Source organism: Hyla sarda, chromosome 1, assembly GCF_029499605.1.
Source record: "Hyla sarda isolate aHylSar1 chromosome 1, aHylSar1.hap1, whole genome shotgun sequence".
NCBI lineage: Eukaryota > Metazoa > Chordata > Amphibia > Anura > Hylidae > Hyla > Hyla sarda.
In genome coordinates, this window is record NC_079189.1 from 435,727,263 (window position 1) to 435,741,173 (window position 13,911).

The 13,911-nt window shown below is 46.6% G+C and overlaps 1 protein-coding gene across 6 annotated transcripts in view; it reads right to left on the reverse strand.

Annotated features, from left to right (window-relative positions):
- Nucleotides 1–13,911, reverse strand: part of LOC130282746 (solute carrier family 2, facilitated glucose transporter member 11-like) — a 56,782-nt gene that overhangs the window by 7,348 nt on the left and 35,523 nt on the right. For 5 of the 6 annotated variants that reach the window (XM_056531371.1, XM_056531380.1, XM_056531365.1 and 2 more), the window contains 6 exons: nt 5,770–5,894; nt 4,580–4,709; nt 4,297–4,445; nt 4,025–4,209; nt 2,269–2,379; nt 1,578–1,679 (listed from right to left, as the gene is read on the reverse strand). In XM_056531371.1, the coding sequence (XP_056387346.1) occupies nt 1,578–1,679; nt 2,269–2,379; nt 4,025–4,209; nt 4,297–4,445; nt 4,580–4,709; nt 5,770–5,894 (802 nt within the window). The remainder of the gene's footprint in view (nt 1–1,577; nt 1,680–2,268; nt 2,380–4,024; nt 4,210–4,296; nt 4,446–4,579; nt 4,710–5,769; nt 5,895–13,911) is intronic. The other variant, XM_056531389.1, reaches the window with a different exon arrangement.

The following is a 13,911-nucleotide window of genomic DNA, read 5'->3' on the forward strand; positions in this document are numbered from 1 at the left end:
CCACTGTACAAATCACTAGTCAGACCACACATGGAATACTGTGTACAGTACTGGGCACCAGTGTACAAGAAAGATATAGTGGAGCTGGAGAGGGTTCAAAGACAGACAACCAGAGTAATACGGGGAATGGGAGGACTACAGTAACCAGAAAGATTATCAGAATTAGGGTTATTTAGTTTAGAAAAAAGGATTAGGGGCGACCTAATAACTATGTATAAATATATCAGGGGACAGTACAACGATCTCTCCCATGATCTATTTATACCCAGGACTGTATCTATAACAAGGGGGCATCCTCTACATCTTGAGGAAAGAGGTTTCTACACCCGCACAGACGGGGGTTCTTTACTGTAAGAGCAGTGACACTGTGGAATTCTCTGCCAGAGGAGGTGGTCATGGTAAACTCTGTAAAAGGGGTCTGCTTGCATTTTTGGAGAATAATAACATTACAGGTTATGGATTCTAGATCTATATGGACAGACAGTTGATCCAGGGAACTATTCTGATGCCATATTTGGAGTCGAGAAGGAATTTTTACCTCGAGTATAAGGTTTTAGTTTTTTTTGCATTCCTCTGGATCAACTCAGTAGGGACTCATTAGGGTTATAGGTTGAACTATTTCGACCTTATGAACTATTTTACTATGCTACTAAAAGTTATCCCCTATCGTCAGGATAGGGACTAACTAGCATATTGGTATGTTTCCAACCTGTGGGCCCCCATTTACCCTAAGAAAGAGGAAAATGTCCTCCAAATGGATGGGGCCGCAGTATGCATGCACAGCCAGCACTCCTTTCATTCTGTGGGGCTTCTGACCATCATCGATATGCTAGTTATACCCAATCATATGGATATCTTTTAATCATGAAAATACTCCTTTAAATTTCATCTAAAGTTTACTTTTCTACTATGGTTTTGTCTCTATGGGGTTAATCTAGCCTTTCAGCTACCCGAGGCAAACAAAAGAAAGGCGCCCTCCCCCCCCCCCTCCCCCAAATATATTAGTGCCTTAAACTGTAGTTTTACCGGTAACACTTTTGTATAGATTTGACTTTGTGATCACTTTATTAATTTCTTTCTTAAATTTTGGAATAAGCGTTTACATTGTTAACCGTGTGAGATCAGGAATGTAATCATTTATTGATTGGGAGGAAAATTCCACATGAAACAATAACATTTTTTTTATGTTTACAGTTTTTCTTTATTTGGAAAATGGGAAAAGAGTGGAAGCTATATAGACTCGTTCAGGTATACTATTATGGTATAGTATGGACTGGTACAGGTGTACTGGCTTCTATATGGTAACACTGAGTTTATGTTTCCCTGGAGAACCCTGTACACTTGCAACATAATATACTATTATTATGACTTCCACCATTGAACCCAGCAGAGTTCTCTTCAGCCAGCGTGATGACAGATGTACCCTTACAGCAATGAAAACTATCTCAGGATAACTTGCTGTCAGCGGAAAAGCCTGGGATTGGTTTTCTTATCTGGATGTGCTGTGTGACCTTTTTATGTATGCTACCTCATATATTACACAATTACATACAAGGTAGTTGCAATATGGCTCTTACCTGAAAGGTAAGTGTGGCAGTGAGAAAGGACAATGACAGTGCCAAAATCGTATAGTTCACCCACAGTAATGTTTTTCTGCCCAGACGATCAATGAGAAAGCCCTGTAAAAAGACAATAAAGATACTGAACAGCAAGTTAAAGAAATTACATGTTCCAGAAAAGCCAGTCTCATAGTAACATAGTTCATAAGGTTGAAAAAAGACCAGAGTCCATCATGTTCAACCTATGTCCCTAATCAGTCCCTACTGAGTTGATCCAGAGGAAGGAAAAAAAAACTCATACTAGAGGTAAAAATTCCTTCCTGACTCACAATAAATCCCTGGATCTTCTGTCCCTATAAATCTAGTATCCATAGCCAACGATGTTGTTGCTCTCCAAAAATGCATCCAGACCCCTTTTAAATTCTTTTACAGAGTTCACCATGACCACCTCTTACAGAAGAGAGTTCCATAGTCTCACTGCTCTTACAGTGAAGAACCCCTGTTTGTACTGGTGTAGAAACCTTCTTTCCTCTAGACGTAGAGGGTGCCCCCTTGTTATAGATACAGTCCTTGGTATTAATAGATCATGGGAGAGATCTCTCTACTGTCCCCTGATATATTAATACACTGACATATTCTTGACATATTCGTCAATGGCACTATCCAATGACGAATATGTGGTGGAAGGCAAGGTAGGAGCAATACTTACACATAGCACTGCAGTGAGCATTTCCATTAATCCGATTCCAAGGGAGACATAGGGCACTTCATTGGCTGGAATACCTGCATTATGGAATATGTCATACGCATAAAAGTAAACCTGCCATCAGATAAAGAAAATGTTACTTTTAGGTGAGGTCATTATTGTAAAACTCTATAAATAAAACATGCTTATAACAAAAAAAAAGTCTCTATGCACTGATTCCTCATTTCACAAAACAATTTGGTGTGTTTTGTCTTTAAAAGGGTACTCAGGTGTAAAACAATTTTTTTTAATCAACTAGTGCATGAAAGTTTCACAGATTTGTAACTCACAGTTATGTGATATTGGATCAAATTATCTCAATAAACAAATGACCAATTCTAATATTGATTCATTCTGCCCTTTTTATTCACCACTTTTGGCTCTTAGGTGAAATTATATATACCGTATATACTCAAGTGTAAGCCGAGGCCCCTAATTTCACCCCAAAAACCCAGGAAAAGTTATTGACTCGAGTATAAGCCTAGGGTGGGAAATACATCATCCCCCCTGTCATCATCCAGACCCTCATCATCATCCCCCCTTCATCATCACCGCCTGTCATCATCCCCCCTTCATCATCACCGCCTGTCATCATCCCACACCCCCCTTCATCATCCCCTTGTCATCATCCCCTTGTCATCATCCCACACACCCCCTTCATCATCCCCTTGTCATCATCCCCTTGTCATCATCCCCACCCCCCTTCATCCTCCCCTTGTCATCATCCTCTTGTCATCATCCTCTTGTGAACTCTCCGCCCTCAGTGGTCTTCAACCTGCGGACCTCCAGAGGTTTCAAAACTACAACTCCCAGCAAGCCCGGGCAGCCATCGGCTGTCCGGGCTTGCTGGGAGTTGTAGTTTTGAAACCTCTGGAGGTCCGCAGGTTGAAGACCACTGCGGCCTTCAACATCATTCAGCCCCCTCTCACCCCCTTTAGTTCTGTACTCACCTCTGCTCGGCGCTGGTCCGGTGCTGCAGGACTGTCCAGTGGGGAGGTCGTCCGGTGGGATAGTGGTTCCGGGCTGCTATCTTCACCGGGGGCGCCTCTTCTCCGCGCTTCGGGCCCGGAATAGAGGCGTTGCCTTGACGATGACGCAGAGGGACGTTGGTAATGAACGTACCTCTGCGTCGTCGTCAAGGCAACGTGACTATTCTGGAGCCGGGCCCGAAGCGTGGAGAAGAGGCGCCCCCGGTGAAGATAGCAGCCCGGAACCACTATCCCACCCGACGACCTCCCCACCGGACAGTCCTGCAGCACCGGACCAGCGCCGAGCGGAGGTGAGTACAGAACTAAAGGGGGTGAGAGGGGGCTGGATGATGTCGAAGGCCGCAGTGGTCTTCAACCTGCGGACCTCCAGAGGTTTCAAAACTACAACTCCCAGCAAGCCTTGCTGGGAGTTGTAGTTTTGAAACCTCTGGAGGTCTGCAGGTTGAACACCACTGAGGGCGGAGAGTTCACTCGAGTATAAGCCGAGGGGGGTGTTTTCAGCACGAAAAATCGTGCTGAAAAACTCGGCTTATACTCGAGTATATACGGTACAGTATATAAATATATACATTTCTCGTGTGTAGAGATTCAAAGGCCATCAGCACTCCACTGGGCATTCAGGAAAAAGGAATATTTATTTATTTCTCACAATGCTAAATATATTCAGCACTAGAGACGAAAAGCAGAACAGAATGTGCAGAAAAGGACACAAAACGTAAATAAAGAATTACCGCATTGATGCCTATAAGCTGCATAGCTCCACAAATCAACAGCACTGAGATAATCTGCCAGCGCACTGTGCGGTCTACCAGGAGATCCTTCAGACCTTTCATTTGTTCTCCTATTGCTGCTTTCTCTGCCAACATGCTCTTTAATTCCGTGCTATGTTCTCCTGGACCCCACAGCTGCTGCATAGCTGGAACAAATAATAAACAAATGAAATCTGATGTGACAATGAATACTGTACAACTACTGTATTAAAGACAGTATAAACTCACTATACCTTTTAGACAACCTTCTTTGTCACCTTTGTCGATAAGAAGGTATCTAGGAGACTCTGGGAAAAAGGGTAGTGTTAACAACTGAATGAGTGCTGGAACTGCACTACATGCCAAAAGGTACGGCCACAGCTCCTCTGTCCCTAGTAATTCCCTGGAATGAAATTGTGTTACAATAAAAGAAAGATTTTGAATTTAAAAAAAAAGGTTGGTTTTAGCAAAAATTAGATTACCGTAGTCAGCATATTAAAAATAAAAAGTGACAGCCTCAAAAATTATTAACAGTACCTGAGTCCTATGACAAAGCCCATGAATCTTCCCATGGCAATGGCAAAAGAAACGGACGCAGTGACAATTCCACGTTTACTCTGAGGGGCGCACTCCCCAATATACATTGTATGAAGATTCAGACTTACACCTAGAACAAACAGCAATATGGAGGCGTAAAGTACAACAGACAAGCAAAAAAATATGCTATACATTTAGCCATGATGGTAAGACCAAAAATCTGCACATTTTCCATCATTACAGTAATAATCAGTTCTGATTCATCTCATTGAGCATATTCAGATGTGTGTAAACTGATGTTACTATAATTCCTATTTAAAGAAACAAAATGGTACAATGAGACCTATGTATGGAGGGTGATCCGATCAGCCATTAGAACTGCTGCATTGCGTTATTGATCATGGCATCTGAGGGGTTAATGGCAGACATCAGCAGGATAGCTGTTGTCCGCCATTACCGGTGGGTCTCTGGCTGCTGATATCAGTCAGCTGGGACCTGCTGTGTATGAAGCAAGTGCAGCTCCTGTGTTGGCTTCATGTATAGGATGTAAATGTACGTCCTTGTGCGTTAAAGGGGTTCTCCGGTGCTTAGACATCTTATCCCCTATCCAAAGGATAGGGGATAAGATGCCTGATCGCGGGAGTCCCGCCGCTGAGGACCACCGGGATATTGCACGCGGCACCCCGTTTGTAATCAGTCTCCGTGTTCACTCCGGGTCTGATTACCGACGACCACACGGCCGGCGGCGTGTGACGTCACGCCTCCGCCCCCGTGTGACGTCACGCTCTGCCCCTCAATGCAAGCCTACGGGAGGGGGCGTGATAGCTGTCCCTGGATGTTTTTCTAGAAAATTATAATATTACAGGTTATGGATACTAGACTTATGTGGATAAAACGTTAATTCAGTGATTTATTCTGCCATATTGGCATAGGGAAGGAATTTTTCCTCTCATGGGGCAATTGGCATCAGCCTTATGGGAGGTTTTGCCTTCCTCTGGATCAACACAGTAGGGCTTTAGGTTGAACTTGATGTCTTTTTTTATGCTTATAAACTATTTAACTATGTAACAGCAGGGACACGTAGATAATTTAGGGGCTGGTGAACCACTTGTACTTTATTTTATAATAATAACAGCCACAACATATACACAGAAACAAGTTTAAATAGTTAAGAATTAGACTCATTTTACCTGCATTAATTCCATAGAGGAACCTCCCCAACATGATCATCTCAAATGATTGGGCAGCACGGCTCATACACATCAGCACAGCTCCTAGTATAGCAACCAGATTATTATACAGCTGGGTCTTCTTTCTACAAGAGAAGTACAGCAGTAAGTTAAAGGCTAGTAGTATTTTGGGTATATGTATAGAACAAAGAGGAGTAGGCGGCTCATACTACAAGTAAAGAAGTACAGGGTACCGAGGTGACTGCAAAAAACATAATACCCTACGTGTTTAGTGTACAAAAATCAAATCGAGAGGGTGCAGATGTACTGTAGTGTATAGAGTGAAAAGATATGAATAATACGGCTGAGTGAATACAAATTATTTATTCATGTAACATTTAAATAAAAAAATTAACCCACCATCATTTCATCCATAAAATGTCTGTAAAGCGGCAATTAATCTCCGCAATTAACTTTCATAGTCATTGGTAATACAGTGGTTTACATCCATAAATAATGTTTCTTTTAGGAGAAAAGTTCGTTGGTGTTACGCCGAGCGCTCCGGGTCCCCGCTCCTCCCCGGAGCGCTCGCAGCGTTCTCTCATTCGCAGCGCCCCGGTCAGACCTGCTGACCGGGTGCGCTGCGATATTACTCCCAGCCGGGATGCGATTCGCGATGCGGGACGCGCCCGCTCGCGATGCGCATCTCGGCTCCCGTACCTGACCCGTTCCCCGTCTGTGTTGTCCTGGCGCGCGTGGCCCCGCTCCTTAGGGCGCGCGCGCGCCGGGTCTCTGCCATTTAAAGGGCCGCTGCGCCACTGATTGGCGCAGCAGGCCTAATCAGTATTCTCACCTGTGCACTCCCTATTTATACCTCACTTCCCCTGCACTCCCTCGCCGGATCTTGTTGCCATTGTGCCAGTGAAAGCGTTTCCTTGTGTGTTCCTAGCCTGTGTTCCAGACCTCCTGCCGTTGCCCCTGACTACGATCCTTGCTGCCTGCCCTGACCTTCTGCTACGTCCGACCTTGCTCTTGTCTACTCCCTTGTACCGCGCCTATCTTCAGCAGTCAGAGAGGTTGAGCCGTTGCTTGTGGATACGACCTGGTTGCTACCGCCGCTGCAAGACCATCCCGCTTTGCGGCGGGCTCTGGTGAATACCAGTAGCAACTTAGAACCGGTCCACCAGCACGGTCCACGCCAATCCCTCTCTGGCACAGAGGATCCACCTCCAGCCAGCCGAATTGTGACAGTAGATCCGGCCATGGATCCCGCTGAAGTCCCACTGCCAGTTGTCGCCGACCTCACCACGGTGGTCGCCCAGCAGTCGCAACAGATAGCGCAACAAGGCCACCAGCTGTCTCAACTGACCGTGATGCTACAGCAGCTATTACCGCAACTCCAGCAACAATCTCCTTCGCCAGCTCCTGCACCCCCTCCGCAGCGAGTGGCCGCTTCCGGCTTACGTTTATCCTTGCCGGATAAATTTGATGGGGACTCTAAGTTTTGCCGTGGCTTTCTTTCACAATGTTCCCTGCACTTGGAGATGATGTCGGACCAGTTTCCTACTGAAAGGTCTAAGGTGGCTTTCGTAGTCAGCCTTCTGTCTGGGAAAGCTCTGTCATGGGCCACACCGCTCTGGGACCGCAATGACCCTGTCACTGCCTCTGTACACTCCTTCTTCACGGAGATTCGAAGTGTCTTTGAGGAACCTGCCCGAGCCTCTTCTGCTGAGACTGCCCTGCTGAACCTGGTCCAGGGTAATTCTTCTGTTGGCGAGTACGCCATCCAATTCCGTACTCTTGCCTCCGAATTATCCTGGAATAATGAGGCCCTCTGCGCGACCTTTAAAAAAGGCCTATCCAGCAACATTAAAGATGTGCTGGCCGCACGAGAAATTCCTGCTAACCTGCATGAACTTATTCATCTGGCCACCCTCATTGACATGCGTTTTTCCGAAAGGCGTCAGGAGCTCCGCCAGGATATGGACTTTGTTCGCACGAGGCGGTTTCTCTCCCCGGCTCCTCTCTCCTCTGGTCCTCTGCAATCCGTTCCTGTGCCTCCCGCCGTGGAGGCTATGCAAGTTGACCGGTCTCGCTTGACACCTCAAGAGAGGACACGACGCCGCATGGAGAATCTGTGCCTGTACTGCGCCAGTACCGAACACTTCTTGAAGGATTGTCCTATCCGTCCTCCCCGCCTGGAAAGACGAACGCTGACTCCGCACAAGGGTGAGACAGTTTTTGATGTCAACTCTGCTTCTCCACGCCTTACTGTGCCTGTGCGGATATCTTCCTCTACCCTCTCCTTCTCTGCTATGGCCTTCCTGGATTCCGGATCTGCAGGAAATTTTATTTTGGCCTCTCTCATCAACAGGTTCAACATCCCAGTGACCAGTCTCGCCAGACCCCTCTACATCAATTCTGTTAACAATGAAAGATTGGACTGTACCGTGCGTTACCGCACGGAACCTCTCCTAATGTGCATCGGACCTCATCACGAAAAAATTGAATTTTTGGTCCTCTCCAACTGCACTTCTGAAATTCTTCTTGGATTACCGTGGCTTCAACGCCATTCCCCAACCCTTGATTGGTCCACAGGAGAAATCAAGAACTGGGGTACTTCTTGTCTCAAGGACTGTCTTAAACCGGTTCCCAGTACTCCCTGCCATGACCCTGTGGTTCCCCCTGTATCCGGCCTTCCTAAGGCTTATATGGACTATGCTGACGTCTTGTGCAAGAAGCAAGCGGAGACTTTACCCCCTCACAGGCCTTATGACTGTCCTATTGACCTCCTCCCGGGTACTACTCCACCCCGGGGCAGAATCTATCCTCTGTCTGCTCCAGAGACTCTTGCCATGTCGGAGTACATCCAGGAAAATTTAAAAAAGGGGTTTATCCGCAAATCCTCCTCTCCTGCCGGAGCTGGATTTTTTTTTGTGTCCAAAAAAGATGGCTCCCTACGCCCTTGCATTGACTACCGCGGACTTAATAAAATCACGGTAAAAAACCGCTACCCCTTACCTCTTTTCTCGGAACTCTTTGATCGCCTACAAGGCGCCCACATCTTTACCAAACTGGACTTAAGGGGGGCTTATAATCTCATCCGCATCAGGGAGGGGGACGAATGGAAGACTGCATTTAACACCAGAGATGGACACTTTGAGTATCTGGTCATGCCCTTTGGCCTGTGCAACGCCCCTGCCGTCTTCCAAGACTTTGTTAATGAAATTTTTCGTGATCTCTTATATTCCTGTGTTGTGGTTTATCTGGACGATATTCTGATTTTTTCTGCCAACTTAGAAGAACACCGCCAGCATGTCCGTATGGTTCTTCAGAGACTTCGGGACAATCAACTTTATGCCAAAATGGAGAAATGTCTGTTTGAATGTCAATCTCTTCCTTTCCTAGGATACTTGGTCTCTGGCCAGGGACTACAAATGGACCCAGATAAACTCTCTGCCGTCTTAGATTGGCCACGCCCCTCCGGACTCCGTGCTATCCAACGTTTTTTGGGGTTTGCCAATTATTACAGACAATTTATTCCACACTTTTCCACTATTGTGGCTCCTATCGTGGCTTTAACCAAGAAAAATGCCAATCCCAAGTCCTGGTCTCCACAAGCGGAAGACGCATTTAAACATCTCAAGTCTGCCTTTTCTTCTGCTCCCGTGCTCTCCAGACCTGACCCATCTAAACCCTTCCTATTGGAGGTAGATGCCTCCTCAGTGGGAGCTGGAGCTGTCCTTCTACAAAAAAATTCTTCCGGGCATGCTGTTACTTGTGGTTTTTTTTTCTAGGACCTTCTCTCCAGCGGAGAGGAATTACTCCATCGGGGATCGAGAACTACTGGCCATTAAATTGGCGCTTGAGGAATGGAGGCATCTGCTGGAGGGATCAAAATTTCCAGTTATCATATACACTGATCACAAGAATCTCTCCTATCTCCAGTCTGCCCAACGACTGAACCCTCGCCAGGCCAGGTGGTCGTTGTTCTTTGCCCGTTTTAACTTTGAAATTCATTTTCTCCCTGCTGACAAGAACATTAGGGCCGATGCCCTCTCTCGTTCTTCTGATGCCTCTGAAGTAGAGGTCTCTCCGCAACACATCATTCCTCCGGACTGTCTGATCTCCACTTCTCCAGCCTCCATCAGGCAAACGCCTCCAGGGAAGACCTTCGTTTCTCCACGCCAGCGTCTCGGGATTCTCAAATGGGGACACTCCTCCCACCTCGCAGGCCATGCGGGCATCAAAAAATCCTTGCAACTCATCTCTCGTTTTTATTGGTGGCCGACTCTGGAGACGGATGTTGTTGATTTTGTGCGGGCCTGTACTGTCTGTGCCCGTGATAAGACTCCTCGCCAGAAGCCTGCTGGTCTCCTTCATCCTCTGCCTGTCCCCGAACAGCCTTGGTCACTGATTGGTATGGACTTTATCACAGACTTACCCCCATCCCGTGGCAACACAGTTGTTTGGGTGGTCGTTGATCGATTTTCCAAGATGGCACATTTTATTCCTCTTCCTGGTCTTCCTTCAGCGCCTCAGTTGGCAAAACAATTTTTTGTACACATTTTTCGTCTTCACGGTTTGCCCACGCAGATCGTCTCGGATAGAGGCGTCCAATTCGTGTCTAAATTCTGGAGGGCCCTCTGTAAACAGCTCAAGATTAAACTAATCTTCTCTTCTTCTTATCATCCCCAATCCAATGGGCAAGTAGAAAGAATTAATCAGGTCCTGGGTGACTATTTACGGCATTTTGTTTCCTCCCGCCAGGATGACTGGGCAGATCTTCTACCATGGGCCGAATTCTCATACAACTTCAGAATCTCCGAGTCTTCTGCTAAGTCCCCATTTTTCGTGGTGTACGGCCGTCACCCTCTTCCCCCCCTCCCTACCCCCTTACCCTCTGGTTTGCCCGCTGTGGATGAAGTGACTCGTGATCTTTCCACCATATGGAAAGAGACCCAAAATTCTCTTTTACAGGCTTCATCCCGGATGAAAAGATTTGCCGATAAGAAAAGAAGAACTCCCCCCATTTTTGCTCCTGGAGACAAGGTATGGCTCTCCGCTAAATATGTCCGCTTTCGTGTCCCCAGTTACAAACTGGGACCACGCTATCTTGGTCCTTTCAAAGTCTTGTGCCAGATTAACCCTGTCTCTTACAAACTCCTTCTTCCTCCTTCTCTTCGTATTCCCAATGCCTTCCATGTCTCTCTCCTTAAACCACTCATCATTAACCGCTTCTCTCCCAAACTTGTTTCTCCCACTCCTGTTTCCGGTTCGTCTGACGTCTTCTCCGTGAAGGAGATTCTGGCCTCCAAGACGGTCAGAGGAAAAAAATTTTTTTGGGTGGATTGGGAGGGCTGTGGCCCAGAAGAGAGATCCTGGGAACCTGAGGACAACATCCTGGACAAAAGTCTTTTCCTCAGGTTCTCAGGCTCCAAAAAGAGGGGGAGACCCAAGGGGGGGGGGTACTGTTACGCCGAGCGCTCCGGGTCCCCGCTCCTCCCCGGAGCGCTCGCAGCGTTCTCTCATTCGCAGCGCCCCGGTCAGACCTGCTGACCGGGTGCGCTGCGATATTACTCCCAGCCGGGATGCGATTCGCGATGCGCATCTCGGCTCCCGTACCTGACCCGTTCCCCGTCTGTGTTGTCCCGGCGCGCGCGGCCCCGCTCCTTAGGGCGCGCGCGCGCCGGGTCTCTGCCATTTAAAGGGCCGCTGCGCCACTGATTGGCGCAGCAGGCCTAATCAGTATTCTCACCTGTGCACTCCCTATTTATACCTCACTTCCCCTGCACTCCCTCGCCGGATCTTGTTGCCATTGTGCCAGTGAAAGCGTTTCCTTGTGTGTTCCTAGCCTGTGTTCCAGACCTCCTGCCGTTGCCCCTGACTACGATCCTTGCTGCCTGCCCTGACCTTCTGCTACGTCCGACCTTGCTCTTGTCTTCTCCCTTGTACCGCGCCTATCTTCAGCAGTCAGAGAGGTTGAGCCGTTGCTGGTGGATACGACCTGGTTGCTACCGCCGCTGCAAGACCATCCCGCTTTGCGGCGGGCTCTGGTGAATACCAGTAGCAACTTAGAACCGGTCCACCAGCACGGTCCACGCCAATCCCTCTCTGGCACAGAGGATCCACCTCCAGCCAGCCGAATCGTGACAGTTGGTTGTATAGTTTTCCTATGTGAACTTTCTTAAGAAAGAAAAATAATGGAGGAAGTTGTGCCGTGCACCAACTTCCTCCATTATTTTTCTTTCTTAAGAAAGTTCACATAGGAAAACTCACTCACCGTCCCAGATGGATACCGAGGATCGCGGTGCAGGCTGGCACGGGTTGCGTCCGGCACAGATGGAGAAATGCCCGCTGGTTGTCATTGTGCTGCGATGTCCCCTGAAGATGTCTCCTGGCTTCTTTATAGTTCTCGGCTGGCACGGACTGCATCCGGCCCATCAGGAGATGGTATCTGCGACTCGGTGGCTTCGGTTGAAACAGCGGTGAAAGCTCGATGGTACATGAGTGGCAGCCGGCGTCCTTGTATGAATGATGCGCTAATAGTGCGCACGCTGTAGTGGTACCCAACTTGGGGGCTTCTAGCTGTTGCGATAGTTCAATGAATGTAAGTAGTTGGTATAGCCTTGTTGGAGTACAGAGTTTGGATGGCTAAGCGCGTTTTGGGGGGGTCCCCTTGTTCAGTAGCGATTAGAGATAAGCGAACTTTTGAAAAATTCTGAAAAAATTTTGTTTGGACCGAATTTATTTGCGGCAAATCACTATTAAAAACAGCTATTTCTTGTCTACAGAGAGCCTCAATTTGGGTGTAGAACACTTTGCCTTGACCTAACACACATGGGGAGTGTGCTGTGTTAGTGAAATAATACTGTTATTCAGTGTGACATGCAGATTACAGGCATTGCTATTAGAATCACTACTGCAGAGCGTCAATGTGGTAGCAGGGAGACCATATGGTGTCAAAATTGAAGAGAATAAAGATATTTTTTAATGTAATTTTAATTTAATTTATTTTGAATTTATTTACATTTTTTGAGTACCCAATTTAGTGAGCATCGAGCTGGCAGTCCTCCACCAGGCGAGATACAACCTGTTCCAGCCCCTGCCTCAAGTATCTGAGTACAACACCAGCCGGTGAGTACTTTTGCCAGGACTTTCACAGTATCTAGGCCCTTGACAGATTAACAGGTACAAAATAGTACACTACTTAGATGTATGTATGTGGTATGCACTTATGAGGGCAGAAAAATGCGCTACAAAACGCTTAAAAAAATGTATTGGAGTAAAACACCAGCCAGTGATTACTTTTGCCTGGACTTTCACAGTATCTAGGCCCTTGACAGATTAAGAGGTACAAAATAGTACACTACTTAAATGTACGTATGTGGTATGCACTTATGAGGGCATAAAAATGCGCTACAGTATGCTTAAAAAAGTATTTGACCACAACACCAGCCAGTGAGTACTTTTGCCTGGCCTTTCACAGTATCGAGACCCTTGACAGATTAACAGGTACAAAATAGTACACTACTTAGATGTATGTACAGTATGTTGTATGCACTTATGAGGGCAGAAAAATGTGCTACAAAACGCTTAAAAAAATGTATTGGAGTAAAACACCAGCCAGTGATTACTTTTGCCTGGACTTTCACAGTATCTAGGCCCTTGACAGATTAAGAGGTACAAAATAGTACACTACTTAAATGTACGGATGTGGTATGCACTTATGAGGGCATAAAAATGCGCTACAGTATGCTTAAAAAAGTATTTGACCACAACATCAGCCGGTGATTACTTTTGCCTGGACTTTCACAATATCTAGGCCCTTGACAGATTAACAGGCACAAAATAGTACACTACTTAGATGTTCGTATGTGGTATGCACTTATGAGGGCAGAAAAATGTGCTACAGTACGCTTAAAAAAACGTATTGGAGTAAAACATCAGCCGGTGATTACTTTTGCCAGGACTTTCACAGTATCTAGGTCCTTGACAGATTAACAGCTGCAAAATAGTACACTACTTAGATGTAGGTATGTACTTATAAGGCTAAGTTTCCACTTGTTTTTTTTTTCTGGCAGTTTTTGGAAAACTGCCACTGCAGTTTTTGAGCCAAAGTCAGAAGTGGACCCATAAGGAAGGAGAAGTATAAGTCCTTAC